Genomic DNA, 17,293 nt, shown 5'->3' with positions numbered 1-17,293 from the left:
CACTTAGTCTCCCAGTGTCAAGACAAACTTCGGCACAGGTTCCCTGCCTCCGGTCTGTCATCCTCCAACTTCCTTCCTTGGTTGCAGAAACTGACCAACGTGCGAATCATGAAGGAGAACATGAGGACGGGCAACCTGCCAGCCAACATGAAGAAGGCCCGTGTCATTCAGATCATCCCATGTAAGGCCCTGGGCATGTGACCGCAGGTCCTGAACCACCCACCTTTGAACACCATGCTAGGGAGCGAGGGCCTCTGGGTCCAGTTCTGGGCTCCTGGGAGCTGTGTCCAACGTCAGGAAGAAAGGACCCTCCTGGGGCACTCTGGAAACCTCCAGAGACCCTGAGGGTTTCAGACAGTGCCTAGAATATGGCTCAAAGGCGAGGCACTAAAGCTTTATAGGGAGGGCTCACTGGAACCTAGAAAGCTTCCCTGGTGCCTGATTAGTGCTCCCTAGAGCCTGGAGGCTCCTCCCCTACACAGGTGAGAGTAAATAGCGTGGCCAAGATCAGGCATGTGTCAAGGGGCTAAATCAGATCAAAAGTGAATTTAGTCAAGTCCTTCAAGGGGAGAAAAAAAAAACTTGCCTTGGGGACTGCATAGTTCTGACCTAGGGTAGACTTAATGCTGGCCTGCCATTGAGGACTGGGGTGACTGAGGCAAAGACAAAATAGTAGCCAGAGACTCCCCTCCCCCTCCCCCTTCCCCTCCCCCACTCCTCAGGTGAGGAAGGAAGAGAAATCTAGGCAAACACAACCAGAGAAGCATGTGGGAAGCCCTGGCTTGAAGAGAAGGCAATTCAGGTCACGCACAGAGTTTCCTCACGCCCTCCATGGAGCAGAAGCTCAGCCACCGCTCTCCACCATTGCATGGCTATTAACAGGTCTTCTGCTCAGTACGGTCGCCTCTTCTCCAGAAGCAGAGCATTCCTTGAGGCTAGGCAATCCACCCCAGCCTCCATCCCTTGGTTCTCTGTGGCCTCAGTGTGTCCCCTGGCAACTTCAGCTCTTATCTGATCACCCTCCCTTTGTTCCAAGACAGTATTTTTAGTGCTTCTATGGGGGGGGGGACATATTTCAGTGATTCATGACAAATGAACATGATAACTGGATTGTTTTCAGAGCTTCCCTGAACCACTTTATGAACCTGCTGGATAACGGAAAGGTCCCTAAGAGTTGGTTTTAGTAAGAGTCTTGGTCTGTGCCTCAGTTTCTTTTCCTGTTGCTGTAATGAAAGGCCTGATTTAAAAAAAAAAAAACAAAAACAAAAAACAAAAAAAACAGCCTAAGGCAGAGTTGATTCTGGTTCAAGGTTGGGGGAGGGGTGGGGGTCAAGGTAAAAGGAGAATGAAGCAGCTGCGCACAGCATATGACATTCACCGTTAGGACGTGAGCAATGACCACACACGGCTGCCCAACCCGCTTTCTCCATTTACATAGTCTAGGATTTCCTTACCAGAGGATGGCTCTGCCCACAATTAATATGGGTCTTCACATCAGTTAATGTAGACAAGGTAACCCCCACACTTTGCCCAGAGGCCCATCTCCTTGTGAGTCTAGATGTTGTCAAGGTGACAATTAACCTTGGCCATTGTGGTCTATAAGGCAGGGGTGAATCTACACTAACAGAGGAAATCCTGCTTTGCAGATGACTTCAACCGGGTGATCCTCTCCATGAAAAGAGGGCAAGAGTATACAGACTACATCAACGCGTCCTTCATAGACGTATGTACTGCAGCCCTGTATGTGTTTGGTGCAACATGGGACTCCCTCCTGTACGGACATGTGCCCTTGAGCATGAACACTGCTTTACACACAATAAGGAGCATCAGCACACAATTTTCTGGGCAGAATTACTTGTTCTTAAAATAACGAATGGTGAGCCAAGTCTGCTAGTACACACCTGTAATCCCAACACTCGGGAACTAGAGACAGGAATATCAGGAGTTCAAAGCTAGCCTCAGCTACATAAGGATTTTGAGACCAGCCTGTTCTACATGAGACCCCGCTTCCAAAATTCAAAATAAGGGAAAGATGGCTTATCAACTAAGAACACTCATCGCTCCTGCAGAGGGCCTGGATTTGGTTTGTCGTCCCCACGGGGTGACTCATAACCACTGGAACCCCAGTGTCAAGAGAGCTGAAATTCTCTTTTGGTCTCTGCAGGCACCAGGCATGTACATGGTACACATACACACATGTAGGCAAACTCTCATAGACATAAAATTAAAAGGCAACACATCTTGAAAAGACAGAAATCGAGCACTATTGAGCTCTGGAATTGGGGCTTGTCTCACTGTTGATGACTTGGCTGTTTCCACATAACCTTTGATGGATGGCTTCTCCGCATTGGCAGATGTTTGACACCACAGTTACATGTGTAGAACATGTGTTGGCTCTTGCGTAATGTCTGTGACTTTAACCCACATAGACTGGGTGATTATCTGACTGGGGACACATGGGAGCTGGGCTCCGTGCACAGTGGAGTTGGAAGAGAAAGAGACAAGAAGGAACCTTGCGGCCAACAGCCTATTAGCGCTTCTGTCTACACTTGAGGGGACAGATGGAGGTGTTGAGACTAGAAACCTCTGTTCCCGCTCTACACCCAGGCCCTCTGCATCACCTTGATGGGAATCTAACTGTGACACACAAAAGCCCATTAGAATCAAGGCCACTGAGTGCCGTCCTGGTAACCTGGAGCCTTTGATAGGCCCTAGGGATGACTTCAGCTCCTGAAGGCAAGATGTGTACAGCACCCTGATAAAGTGGCATTTCCTGCTTCATGGGTGTGCCCATGGGCTGTATACACCTGTGACAGCAGGCCTTCTGGTCAGACCCTGGAATGTTGGAGGTGCTGACAACACCCCAGGGCTATCCTGAGGTTGTGTGGAGGTGCTAGCTCTGGAGACAGGTAGCTCACCCCTAACCTCTGCTTCCTCCCTAAGGGCTATAGGCAGAAGGACTACTTCATGGCCACACAGGGGCCCCTGGCTCACACAGTTGAGGACTTCTGGAGGATGGTGTGGGAGTGGAAGTCACACACAATCGTCATGCTGACTGAGGTGCAGGAGCGGGAGCAGGTGAGCAGGCCGTCTGTGCACAGGGTGGGTGTGAGCGGGAACAGGTGAGCAGGCCGTCTGTGCACAGGGTGGGTGTGAGCGGGAACAGGTGAGCAGGCTGTCTGTGCACAGGGTGGGTGTGAGCGGGAACAGGTGAGCAGGCTGTCTGTGCACAGGGTGGGTGTGAGCGGGAACAGGTGAGCAGGCTGTCTGTGCACAGGGTGGGTGTGAGCGGGAACAGGTGAGCAGGCTGTCTGTGCACAGGGTGGGTGTGAGCGGGAACAGGTGAGCAGGCCATCTGTGCACAGGGTGGGTGTGAGAGAGTTAGCTAATGGTATGTTGCCTCAGCAGTGTGGGGCCTGTGAACATAGGGGTGAGATCAAGCCAGGAGGGCTGAGGAGGGAGGGAGGGGAAAAAGGGAGAGACAGAGGGAAGGGGGGGAATAAAGGGAAGAAGAGAGGGAGGGAGGGATGAACAGATGGAGAGAGGGAAGCTGGGATGGTTGAGCTCTTATAAGGCAAATAGCCTTGGCCTCACATATCTTTACACTTGCCTTGATGGTCCACTGTTTTTTTAAATGTCAAGGTCACAGCCTGTACAGGCAAAAGGCATTTACTTACTGTTTGCAAGACATAAAGGCAGACATTGATCTATGCCCCTGGCTGTTGTCCGAATGAAGTTAGATGACTTTGACATTTCTATTTTCCCAGAGATCCACCTGTGACCTGTTGTCACAAACCCCCCCAAAAATACGCTTTACTAGTACCCAACATCTCTCTAAGTGCTACCCCAAGATATGGCCATGACTCTGAATCTGTGTTTCGATTTTTTTCTTTAAAAAACCAAAACTTGAGGCTGGAGAGATGGCTCTTTGGTTAAGCATTAGCGGCTCTTCCAGAAGTCCAGAGTTCATTTCCCAGCAACCACAAGATGGCTCAGAGCCATCTATAATGGGATCTGGTGCCCTCTTCTGGCCTGTGGGTGTATATGTAGATAGAGTACCATATACATAAAATAAATCTTAAAAAAAAAAAAAAAAAACGTAAACCAACCAACAAACTTTACCAAGCCTGACCCAGAAAGCATCTCATCTTTTTAAGGGAACAGTTGTTAGGATTTAATATTTAAGTGTTCATAGTGTGGGGCAAACATATCTTCTGTCAAACTCCAGGTCATGGTCACCACCTCAAAAAGAAACCCAGTTCCGTTAACAGTCACCCCCACTCCCTCCCCGTCCCAGAGGCAGACAACCACTGCTCAGTTCCCTGACTCTGTTGACTTGCTTCTCTGGACCCTGCTCTAAATGCAGTCACACAGTGTATGCTGTCTCAGGAGTGACTCCTCATTTGCCACTGTGTTGCCAAGGCTCATTCATTTGTAGCATAAATCTGGAAAGCTGAACTTCATTCTTTTTTAACTTCATTCGTAACATAGATAAACAATGTATCTTGTTCATATCTCCCCAGTTCCCCTTCCCTCTTCATCTCTCTTCCCTCAGGTATCCCCAACGTGTCCCCCGTCTCCTCTCCTTTCCCTTTTCTTGTAACCCACTGAGTCCCGATTAATTCTGCCTGTTGGAATGTGGACTGGTTTTGTTAGCTCGCTTTTGAGTGGGTCTTCAGTGAGTTCACGAAAGGAATGGCAGCGTTTCATGCACTCCTCCCCATCTTCTGGCACCTGAATTCTGTCTGCCTCTGCTTCTGTGGCCTTCCTTCCCTGAGCCTTGGTGAGGCCCGGATGGGGCAGGGTTGATACAGATGTCCCATGTAAGGCTGAGCACTCCGTGCAGACTTCTTCTTTATTGACAATATTCTATCATGTGGACGGCTATGCAACTTGTGTTTCCCCGTTCACCAGCTGACGGACACTGTGCTGTGTCCACTTTGGGGCCGTTGGGATCCTGTGGATGTTTCTGATCAAGTTTTTGTGCAGGCGTAACTTTTGTGTTTCTCATCTACACACCTGTGAGCGAAACCACCTCCTTACACTGTAACTCCGTATCATAAACTTTCATCATCCGATACTTTCAAGATGTTTTTTTAAAATTATGGCAGGCTGGGGGTGGGGGGTGCATATGAGTGCAAGAACTCACAAAGACGAGAAGAGGGAGTCGGATCCCCTAGAGCGGGAGTTATAGGTAACAGCTGAGTTGCCTGATAGCGGTTTGAGAACCTTCTGGTCCTCTGGGAAAAAAAAAAGACAATGCCTGCTTTTAGCCTCCGTCCCCATTCTTATTTTTATCCCCTATCTCAGTGTTCAAAGGTCCTGTTTGTCCACAATCTTGACAACACTGTGTTTTGTCTCTGGTTTAAAGCTCTCCTACTGGATATCGTATTTGTTTTGTTGCTGGGGGCGGGGGGTTGAATCTACTGGACATGGTAGCAATGCCTGTAATCCCAGCACTTGGGAAGCGGCAGCAGGAGGCTTAGAGAATCTCTTTTGTCCTCTGCTACAAGATAAATTCAAGTATAGGCAATAAACCCGAGGTGGGGGGGGACACTTTTAAATCATATATATTCATGCCTAAAGAAACAGTTACTTTATTCTGTTTGTACTGCAACTTTGTATAAAGAATTCCATTGTATGTAGTCTTCCGATATTTGATTTTTCTAGACTGAATCGAGATGTCGCTATTTTTCTACCCTTATGTCTGATACTATGATTCACCACTACTTCCTTGTATTCTGCTACAAAAACCACATACTGCATCCACTTCTTCAGTCCTTCTTACATCCTTGACAGTGGGACCAATTCCATCCTGTTGCTTTGATAAACAGTGATGACATGCATCTTGTTACCAATGGTTAGCAGGTGCCAGGTACACAAAACGTCAGATTGCAGATTGTCCAAGAGTGAGAATTCCGGCTTGCTGTCCAAAGTGTTTTTTAAAGTGAATATCAGCGAGGAATAAGATGAATTCATCGGCCTGCCTGGTGTTCTGAGAGGGCCTGGAGTTGTCAGGACGCTGATCCTTGCTAAGTAAATGTTAATTTAGCTTTTCGTGGCTTTGATTGGCATCTCTCATTCCTATAAGGTAGAGCATCACCTTACATATCTATGAATGTCTTCTTTCTTGTATAAAATGCTTCCCCTTGCTTTTACCTCTATTATTATTATTATTATTATTATCATTATTATTATTATTCTCACTGCCGGGACTATGGAAAAAGCACCTGAAAAAAAAAAAACAGCTTAAGGAAGGAAAGATTTATTTGGGATCATGAATTCAAGGAAAATCCATCATGGCAGCCAGCGCACAAGGCATCCGTTCACATTGCTTCTGTAGTCAGGAAGCAGACAGATGAGCACATGTGATTCCTTCACTTCCTCTTGTCTGTTCATTCTGGTACTCCAGCCCGTGGGGTGACGCCACCTATTGTTCAAATGTGTTTCCCTCTGTCAGTTGAACCTCTCTGGACACAACCCCACCAGAGACTTGGTGTGTCTCTAAACCCCATCAACGTGTCCATCAAGATTAGCCGTCAGGCATCAAAGCACCTGTTTTTCTACTGGGCTGTTTACTTTGTTATCGCTTTAAGAGTTCTTCATATATGGCCGATGCTCGTCCTGTGCTGGCTTCAGGTGGCAAGCACCTTGCTGCCGTCCTCAGCCTCCTCTTACTCTTTGCTCATATGATGGTTGTCAACAAAGCAAAGTGAACTTCTTTGGAAGCTGTTATTTCTGTCTTTTGCCTCAGGGATGGTTCAGTCTTTTCTGCCTTCTTATTTGGTGAGACACAAAAAAATGTTCTTCAAAGGAAAAGAATATTCCAGGTCAAGTTGAAATGCAGGGTAGTGTTGATCGTTTACTGCGCTGATTATAGGAGACACTCAGTGTTCATGTCAGCCTTGCACAGTGAGTCTGGGATTTCATCTTCCAGTTTCAGTGTTGTTAGACTTTCTTTGGGACCACCAGCTCCCCAATAATGACACAGAGACTTATTATTAATTATAGTAGCTTGGCCTTAGCTTACACTTTGCCCCAACTAGCTCTTATAACTTAAATTAACCCGTTTCTATCAATCCATGTTCTACAGGCAGCTCAGTTACCTCTTCTCCAAACCATATGTCCACCTTTGTCAGTGTCTCCTCGCGTCTCTCATGTGCCTAGATTCATCTAGACAGAGTTCCCCTTTCCACACGGAAGTCCCACCTATGCTCACCTGCCTAGCTATTGGCCATTCAGCTCTTTATTAAACCAATCACAGTGACACATCACACGTGTGAACAAATATTCCACAACATTCTACCCACCGATCTCTCGTGGATCACAGTTCCGTAGAGCAGCGCCTTTCCAGACCTGATCTCTGCTCACGTCCACAGACACTAGCGGATTCATAGCCACGTTCACAGACGATTTTCTGGTCACGTGAAATGGCCCAACATCCATTCTGCGCCGTAAGTGGCAACAGCCAAACATTTTATTTTGTCGCCTCTAGGATAAGTGCTATCAGTATTGGCCAACGGAGGGCTCGGTGACACATGGCGATATAACCATAGAAATCAAGAGTGACACCCTGTCTGAAGCCATCAGCATACGGGACTTCCTGGTTACTTTTAAACAGGTATTATGGCTGTGAGCCCACAAACCCTAGTGGACCTCAGGAAGCACACCACTCTGTATGTGCTGACTGCTCTATCAGGGCAGGCCCTGTACCTGTCACCATCCACCTATTCCTAAGTCCCAGGGAACCACGAGGGGCCAGTGGAGCATCTGGCAGTAGGTAGCCTATGAAATTCTGGCTTCTAGAGTCACCTGCCTCTTGCTGAAGAATGAGTCCGATGGCAAAGAGGTTAATTTACTGGACCTGCTTCTGGGGAGAGTGACCTTAGCTGAGGTTGGAGGGACAAAAGACCTGAAGGAAGGTAGATAGGTCTCTTAGGCCCCTTCCAGAACCCCTCAAAGTCCCTGTCCACACTGAACCTTGAACCCTAACCACACAAAGTCCAGGCTGTCTGGCTCAGTGAGAGGCAGAAGAGTTCCCAATTCTGAACTGAGACAATCGGTTCAGGAAAGCTGCACTTGTGCCAATGCTTGTTCCCTTGGGGCCAGCAGTGGGCTGTCCGAGTCGCTGGGCTTACCTCTAGCCCTTGACGGGAGCCCAGAGCCTAACTTCCCAAGAAACCTGAGTCTTATCACATTTACTCACGTAGTGAGTGAAGCCACCAAAGCCCCCGAAAGGGCTGGGCCGAGCCTAGTGGGTCTCTAGAAGAAAGCATAGTCATGACTAGCCAGGACCCTGGACTGCCTAGGTGGGGCTTTGAGACCCAGAAGGACCCCGTGGGCAGGCAGGACATCTGGCAGGATGTGGGCCAGTTTTCACACGACTTCTCCCCGTGTCTGTAGCCCCTAGCCCGCCAGGAGGAGCAGGTCCGCATGGTGAGACAGTTCCATTTCCATGGCTGGCCTGAGGTTGGAATCCCAGCTGAGGGCAAAGGTATGATCGACCTCATCGCAGCCGTGCAGAAGCAGCAGCAGCAGACTGGCAACCACCCCATCACCGTACACTGCAGGTGAGCTGCCCCTCCCCCACGGCGAGGCCAGCCAAAGCAGCCCGAATGGTTCTACTCTGCCGCTAGGGGGCGCTGAATAGTTGCTCTCGGGAGACTGTTTCCCTCGACTGCGTGTCACCTTCCTTCCCTTTCATCTATGCACATGTAACTTCACAGATGTGCACAAAAGCCACTTCGTTGCGCATGCAGAACACATATTCCAGAAGGAGTCAGAATGGGCGCAGGGTACTATGTCTTGTTGAAGTCACACAGACTTCCCAGGAAAAGTCCTCAGATGCCCTTTCCAACTTCAGCTAGCCTGTGTTAACTCTAGCAGGCAGCTCTGGCTCTGGCTGCCCCACCCCTACTGGCCTCCCCAATGTAGATTAATGATAGCACAGGATGGAATATGAGGACCCCATGAACATGAAGTTACCTAAGTGAAAGCCATGGAGGTCAGAGGTCAAGCCCAGGTGTCGTTCCTCAGTGTGAACCACCTTCACTTGGTTTTCTATTTTCTGAGTAAGCTATGTTGGTTGGCCAGGGCATGCTTTCTTCACGGGGTATCTGGGGATTGAACTCTAGTATTACACAGCCAATACTTTTCCGACTGAACCATCTCCCCAGACCCCAGTCTTGGATCTCTAAAGTAAGACTCTTCCAACACTCATAATACCCATAGTCAGGCTCAAGGGTAGAGACATATTTCTGTTGTCCCTAGAGATGGCAACTAGCTATGCCTATGGCAGCATCAGATAGAGAAAGAATGAATGTGTAACTCCCCTACATCCCTGGCTGGGTAGGTCCTGCCGTCGCTATGCTACCTACTGCAGTGGTCTTGGCCACACTCGCAAAGCCCTGGCAAGCAGCAGTTTAGGATGCTTTTTTTGGGGGAGGTGGTGATTCTCACTGGCTGTTGGAGTTGTGCTTGTTTCATTTCCTGAACATTAGACTCACTTTAGCACACTCTTAATTTCCACCCATTACCCTATCCTTGATGTCCAAGGAGCCCGCCCCCCCATCCCCCCACCCGCCTCCTTCACCACCACCACCACCACCCCCCACCCCCACCCCCATTTAATGAGAGGGATGGATACTCTCCCTGTGTGAATAACCCACCTAGCCTACTCCACGTCTGGCCAGCAAGTGGCGCTCACACCTCAGTTTTTAGTCCCAGGAGCCTTTCTGGAGCTCCCTGAGAAGGAAGTAGAAATGAGTGTCTCTGCTCTGCGATGCTGGAGATAGTTCTGCAAGCCTGGGACAGCAGGTGGCAGCCATGGGGAACCACACAGTAGGTCCTGAAGGTCAGAGGAAGCTCACATTTGTGGAGATGCCAAGAGGTCCAAGGACAGCCATGCCCTACCAGAGGCCTCTAGAAAAGGTCCCCTCCTTTAGCCTCTCCCAGACCCCTTCTGAGAGGCCTGGCTCATCAGGCCAAGGACCATCTTCAGGGGAGCTCACTATTCCTAGCAGAGAACTTTCTATCATGCCACCCCTGAAACATCACCTTTAGGTGCCAGTATTCCAGAATCTAGATACTCCAGAATCGGGTACTGCAGAACCCAATACTCCAGAATGTAGGCCATGGCACTTGCTGGGATCTCTTCTCCTTATACCTAACAGAAAAGGTGGGCATTTCTAATGCATCCTAGGCAATGCTGAGCTGACAGTCAGGCAGGGGGCCATACTTTTTGTCAGTGCCACTGAACAGCCTCTATGCTGTCCCCACATACAACACACATATGTTGTAAGTATGTTGACTACTTACTATGCTTCGGGAGGCCAGCAGGGTTCTGTTTGCTGCTTCTTGTTGTATTATGTGTATCAGCGATCCTTTAAGCTGCGCTCGAGGGGCTTGGGGGACGACTCAGTCAAGACAGTGTTTTGCTGTGCAAGCGGGAGCCTTTACTACATGAAAACCCTGTGAGGTAGTGCACATCTGTCCTCCTCAGTGTTAGTGAGGCATAGACAAGCTCATCCCTGGGAGCCTGGTGACCAGCCAGCCTAGTCATGGCAGTGAGCTCCAGGTTCCATGACAGAGCCTGTCTAAAAAGAAGGTGGAAAGCTGCAGGGTAAGACGACAAGCATAGTCCTCTGGCCTCTACATGCATGCACACACACATGCATATGCACACACACAAACATACACACACACATGCATATGCACACACAGGCACATTTACAAGCATGTGCACGTACACAACATCAAACATACAGATGCAGTCAGATGTGGGCGTCCTTCAGTGACTGAAGCTTCAGTTCTGCCCTGGCACTCGGGGGTGGGGTGGGGTAGGGTGGTGGTGGTGAGGGCCCAGGTCTCTTCCCCATGCCCACCCTTGCTCGCTTTGCCTTCACTCTGCTCGTTCCCTCCGCAGTGCGGGAGCAGGGCGGACAGGTACGTTCATAGCACTCAGCAACATTTTGGAGCGAGTAAAAGCCGAGGGACTCCTCGACGTGTTTCAAGCTGTGAAGAGCTTAAGACTTCAGAGACCACACATGGTGCAAACCCTGGTAAGAACCTGAACGATCCGATGTTCCAGGAGAGTCCGGAAGAGTCCGGAATTGTTTCATGTATTTGATGTCGGCTTCATTAAAGGAGCGCCTGCTGAAAGGGAGGGGGAGCAGGGTTCATTTCCCAGAGTGCTTGACCCAACTGCAGCCTTTCACAGTCAAGCTTTCCCCTGGTCTTAGGGGGATGTCTTTCCAGCAAGACTCAAGAGGAGGAGCTCATGCGCAAATTTTATTTCCATTTAAAAACACTGTTACAGAGTTCAAAGGCAGCCCTGAAGTTCAAAGCCCCGCAGCTTGTTATTTTCAGTGTTCCGCTCTTGCATTCAGTCTGTTTGCCTTTGGAAGGTCTCCCTCAACCTCCAGGCCCCTCTGAGGGTCTTGCCTGGGGGAGTCTCCTAACATCCAATTGCTCTACACCTTCCTTTTCATTACCTGAGAGGGAGAAATTCTGCCCTGGATTCCAAAATGCTTAACGCTGAAGGGGCAAGTGCAGTTTTCAAGGCTGCTCTCGGTGGGCATTTCCCAGAGCCTCCTAATTAGGACTTCTCCCCCACCTGCTCATTGCCCGCACTAACCACTCCTGACAGGCAGCCTGACCATGTGCAAAGACAGGTGTTGTGACAGCGCTAATAGAAAGGCCCCACGTGAGCCTAAGACATTTAGTCTTGCAAAGTCTAACGGAATGTATATGAATATAAAACCATGCAATTCATTCGCCCAACAGCTAGAAATTAGGCACTGTGAACTTTATTTTTCAATGTGAAAACTGCGGTGATTTTTTTTTTTCATCCAGCTGTGGCAGCATAAACCTATAATCCCAACATTTGGGAGGTAGAGGCAGGAAGATCAAGAGTTTAAGGTCATTCTTTGCTACAGTGTGAGTTCTGGCTAGGCCAAGCAACATGAAACTCTGTCTCAAAACAACAAACATGTCTCTCTCTCTCTCTCTCTCTCTCTCTCTCACACACACACACACACACACTTGCTTCCTGGCCTTGGGGAAGCATAAGGACCTGAGTTTCATTCCCCAGAACCCACAATAAATTTAAAAGAATAAAAAAAAGATGGGCCTGACGGCATATACTTGCCTTTACCTCTGGCTGGGAGGCAGAGGCAAGCTTCCTGGGGCTCACAGGCAGTCAGCCTAACCTTGACAGCTTCTAGGCCAGTGAGAGACCCTGCCTCAAAACCCAGGTGGACAGCACCTGAGGAAGGACACCTGAGGCTAACCTCTCTCTGGTCTCCATGTGTAAGCAAACACATGTGTACCTGCATACACACAAATACACACAGAGATGTGCACACATATTCACGAAATATTTTTCAATGCCAGTATGAGGAGAGATGTTTTCCTAAGGCCTCTCTGAAAATACACTAGAATGAAACTGAAAATTGATGTTTTCCACATAGAAAAACAGCTTGGCTTAGAAAACGTCTTGTCCCTAAGAACTGCATTACATAACAGAAACTGATGTGTGAGAAGTAACCACAGACTTTGGGGTATCAACAGACTGTCTGACATCTGTGCCTCTAATGCATCTTTTGATTAAATGCATCAAGTATGAGAGAAGCAGCTTATTAATACACTCTTGTTCTCTTTTCAGGAGCAATATGAATTCTGCTACAAAGTGGTACAAGATTTTATTGATATATTTTCTGATTATGCTAATTTCAAATGAAGATTCCTGCCTTAAAATAGTTTTTAATTTAATGGTCAGTATATTTTGTAAAAAGAAATAATGTTAATTTATTTCCTAGTGGACATTAATATCCTTCCTAATTCCTTTGTATATATTTTGTTATGTTCTAAAGGCTGTCTGCTGTAAGGTTATTATTAAGTCTTAAATGTCCTTTTTAAAAATGGGAATAATTGTTAAAGTCAAATACTATCTGGGAAGATATATATTTCTGCTAATATCAGTCAATATCTTAATTCTGTAAGATTCACATCATGCGATGTCACATGTCATGCATTTGTAAATGTAGCTCTTAATATGTCAAATGTGTTTGTGAAAGACACTAAACATGAAGCCCCTTGTGGAGGAAACCGCTGAGGACTCAGAATCAGGACACATTTACTCTCCCTGCCAACTGGTGCATCCATCCTGGGCATCGGGGTGTGGCAAACAGTATAGATGGGGGCATTGGGAAAGTTCTAGGTCTCAGTCCTGTGTCTCATCTTTACATTTGAAAGATCAGAGAAGGAGCCGGGTATGGCAGTGCTTACCTGCATTTCTAGCACTTGAGGGGCTGAAGCATGAGGACCGCCTTCAGGTCCAGGCCAGCCTGGACTCTGTCTCAAAAGCGTACATTAAAAATAAAATTCAGATCTTGCCACCTAAATCTGGGTCTCAGACCCACAAGGGTAGATGGTGGCTTTCCAGTGAATTTTTACAGCCATTTATTGATGAAAGGCTGTGTCTCTGCCACTGGAGACTCGAGGAGAAGAGATGCTGGTCCCAGAATGTCTCCCAGGCCTCCAATATCCCTACACTAGCCCTCAGAGCTGTGTCCCTGGGGAACCACTTGTCCATCTGCCTGTGAGTCTGGTTCAGAGTCCAGCCAGGCTCATTTCCAGTGTCCCTCCCCTCTGGTCCAGCTGCCTGTGCTGACACGGACTGAGCCCACAGGCTCAATGCAAAACTTCCCCCTTTCCTTCCTCATTAAAATGAAGTGTTTTTATACACACACACACACACACACACACACACACACACACAGAAATGGTAGGATGACCACAAGCAAGTGTACTGTAAACTTCCTGACAGGCATTTTAGTATATCAGATTTTCTTTGTAAAAACTTAAGATGATTTTTGAGAAAAGAAATCTTAAAATCTAGATTTGTACAGTTTTTTAAACATCCCACTCTTTGGTGTTTAAGAGAGAGAGAGAGAGAATCCTAATTTGAAATCTAACTTACCTTTGGATGGATGTGCTGCTGAGGCCTCTGAACCCAAGTGGCAGTGATGGTCACACTGCCAGAGAGAAGTAGGTTAGGGGAAGGAATGGGGGGAGGGGGGCAGCAGGGTGAATGCGGAAACATAGACTTCAATATGATCTTCCTATGGCATTTAGGTACCTAGCAAATGAGCACAAAGTAAAAACAACAACAAAAAAGACATCTGGTCAAACTCACCGAAGGCTTTGAACGTATGCAGTTTGGATACTTTTTAAAAGAGACATGAAAATAGTAAGGCCTTCTTTGCCATCTCCCTGGAGGACTGATCATGCCTGCCTATTGCACTGCGTGTCCTTGTTTGTTTATAGTGTGCATGGGGACAAGCCCAGGATTGGCCACTGCCTCCTACAGGTGAACAAGTCACCACACGTCTCTTACATCCCACAGCTCTCAGTTCCGTCCAGAGGCACTACAGGGTGAAAGCAGTGGTTTCTGTCGGCGCCCCCGGTTGCACCCAGGACTGGCTCTGTGTGGAGCAGGTCCTCCCCTTCTCTGTGCAGCACTGGAGCCCAGGCAGAAGATGGAAGAGCAGGGGGGGGGGGGCTTTCCCTGGCCAGTGGTTTCATTTTTTTCATGTTCAACTTCAAGCCCAATGCCTTTCTTTGACTGAAGCAGGACAAAGGGCAGCAAGCTTCCACTCTGCCCCCCCCCAAGCCAACTAGAATGAAGGTGACCTCACATTGGTTCCACGCCAAAGTTCAGTCATGCACCTTGGCACCCCAACTTCATTACTCAGAATCCCAGGCATCTCTTGTATCAAGAAATGCCTTTAGGGTAGACCTTTTCAGGATATCTCGAAAAATATTCTATTTGTGTGTTTTTCCTCACCTCAGAGCTGCCCCAGGTTCCACCGTAGGAGGCCTACTTGTTTTTAAACAGCTTTGTCTCGTTCCAGAAACAGAAACGACCCTCTTGTGGGCACATTTGAGGCAGCACTTGTATTTCTCTGAAGGGGCAAATCCCTCCAGTCTTTTGTCTAATGCCATAGCCAAATTCAGCTTCCCTAAGACAGAACCTTGGTATGCAATGGGCATCCTAAGTGGGGCCTCAGCATCTTCTCTGTGTACCTGGCGTGTCCTTCTTTCTTCAGTCAATGAAGGGCCGGTATATTCCAGTTAACAGCCTGGCTCCGACAACAACCTTCTCATTTCTCTGTTGCATGCAGTTGTGTTCAAATGCCAAATAGCAATCAGAGCTGAGTGTTCTGATCAGGTGCGTTCTTTGGTCACTGTGTGACTTGCTTTACTCTCTCCATGTGCTAGATGAATGAGGAATACACACCAGTGTTTTCCAAGGTATTTTTTATGTGTTTTTAAAAACTTTTTAAAATGAGCCTGATACCTGTGTTTCAGCATTTGGAGACATGGCCATGTTGTTGGGTTTTTTCATGTATTTACTGATATATATATTCGTTTGTAACCAAGCCATGTTTAATTTATGTGCAATCTTTATATGTGTATGCGTCATGGTTGCAACTCTCATATTTTCTTTGATTACATTTACCGTTTGATCTTGTTCTGATTATAACACCAGTGAATGTCGCTGAATTCTTGGGACATGCAAATTGCAAGATCGAGAACATCCTGATGCGAGAATAAACCTCTGAAAACCAAGCTGTACCTGTGCTGCTTTGGTCACATTTGCGAACTTCGTTCCCCTGCCTGAAGTCCAAGTCCTTTTAGACAAGGCCATGCATTGAGGGCTAGAAGTGTAGTTCGGTGGTCAAGAACTTACTTAGCATGTATGGAGCCCCAAGTTAAGAGCCCCAGTACCAAAGACAATTTAGAGTCTTACTTAAATGTGTGTGTGTGTGTGCAAGTGCATGAGAACACAGATACATGTAGAGGCACACAGTAATGGAAAAGCAACTAATACAGCAATTGGCACCTGGAACACACTGGCTGTGACAGACCTAACCATGTTGAGTAGGTGCAGACTGTGGAAGCATCTGAAATTTGGGGCTGGAAAAGCCATTGAGTGCTCAGAGCTTTAGTGAGCTGTTCTGTGAGAACTTGGATGATAATGCTGAAAGGTGTGAACCATAGAGGCTGGTCTTGCGAAGTTTCAGAGGGAAGCAAAGACTGTCAGGCTGCTTAGATGTTTCTGAACTAAGACTGTGGGTTCTGGTCAGCTGGAACTGACAAGGGTTTACTGGGACAACTGGTGCTGGCTGGCTGGGGCTGAGAAATTAGTTGTGATTGAGAGATCAGAGTAAGGAGGAATAGTCTATTATTCCTAGCCTAGAGTTTCCTTGTTTGGGATATTGTGCGGAACCTAGTGCTGAGACTTGAGTGTTTCAGATCTTCCTACCTTCTCCAGGGGAAAACCCTGGACACAGCTTGGCGATATAGGTCATGTGAAAACGATCCTAATTAGCTTGACTGCAAGCGCGGGCCAGGGGCTATAGCAGCTACAAGAATTATTCTGTTCAGTTAATCCTCCTGACTGCCCTGAGCTGCAGCACTGAGAACATCATTTGATAGACCAGAAAACTGCCTGTCAAACTGTGACAGGCTTGCCCTAAGTCACACTGCAATGAGCAGGCAAGTCAGATTACACACTATTAAACTAAATCAGTTTTAGTCAAGGGGCTGAAAATTTCATTTGGAATGCTGATTCTCGCTAGGTGCCTGGCTTCTGCTGCCATCCAAGGATCTGCTCCAACCTTAGACAGTGGCTGAAGTGCAGAGACCTGGAAATTTTGCTGGAGCTAAGTTCACCATTCCGAAGAACACAGATAAAGTGCAGGGGGTGTGTTCAGAGAAAACAGCAGTTGGTTGTGGGAGGGGCAGGAGCAAATGACAGCAACACAGGAAAAGCCAAACAGGTTCCAAGAGACAAAAAAAAAAGTACAATGTCCCTTTCTTGGGAATCTCCCACCATGGTTTCCGCTGGGAAACTGACCTTGCTAAAGACTGTAGCTAACCACTTGAGGAATGGGTAGGTATTTGTTCTCAACTACAAAATTAGCCAAGAAAACAGGTATTTCTCTCATATTCTCACCAACATAAATGAAGAATGTGTTCTATGAATGTGTCTTGAGCACTGGTGTCACTCTGGGATAAACATTTTAGTTTATTGTGTGGTAGCCATAGGTGTGAGCATGCATATATATATATATATATATATATATATATATATATATATATATATATATATGTATTATGTACACACACACACACACGCACTCATCCACCCATACAAGCAGTCAGGTGTGGAGGCCTGAGGTTGATTTGGGATGGCTTTCTTCTTTTGGAAGATATAGTCCATTGC

The 17,293-nt window shown here is 47.4% G+C and overlaps 1 protein-coding gene across 4 annotated transcripts in view; it reads left to right on the top strand.

Moving 5' to 3' along the window:
• The window catches only part of Ptpre (protein tyrosine phosphatase receptor type E), a 146,819-nt gene extending 131,186 nt beyond the window's left edge, over nucleotides 1–15,633 (top strand). For all 4 annotated transcript variants that reach the window (XM_085693249.2, XM_085693248.2, XM_085693247.2 and 1 more), the window contains 7 exons: nucleotides 88–181; nucleotides 1,647–1,723; nucleotides 2,944–3,078; nucleotides 7,496–7,621; nucleotides 8,404–8,570; nucleotides 10,925–11,060; nucleotides 12,665–15,633. In XM_085693249.2, the coding sequence (XP_085549375.1) occupies nucleotides 88–181; nucleotides 1,647–1,723; nucleotides 2,944–3,078; nucleotides 7,496–7,621; nucleotides 8,404–8,570; nucleotides 10,925–11,060; nucleotides 12,665–12,739 (810 nt within the window). In that variant the 3' untranslated portion in view covers nucleotides 12,740–15,633. The remainder of the gene's footprint in view (nucleotides 1–87; nucleotides 182–1,646; nucleotides 1,724–2,943; nucleotides 3,079–7,495; nucleotides 7,622–8,403; nucleotides 8,571–10,924; nucleotides 11,061–12,664) is intronic.
• The last annotated feature ends 1,660 nt before the right edge of the window (nucleotides 15,634–17,293 follow it).

The sequence above is a fragment of the Myodes glareolus genome, chromosome 7 (assembly GCF_982192425.1).
Source record: "Myodes glareolus chromosome 7, mMyoGla1.1, whole genome shotgun sequence".
NCBI lineage: Eukaryota > Metazoa > Chordata > Mammalia > Rodentia > Cricetidae > Myodes > Myodes glareolus.
The sequence above is the reverse complement of the archived record's forward strand: the minus strand, read 5'-3'. Positions and strand labels throughout refer to the sequence as shown.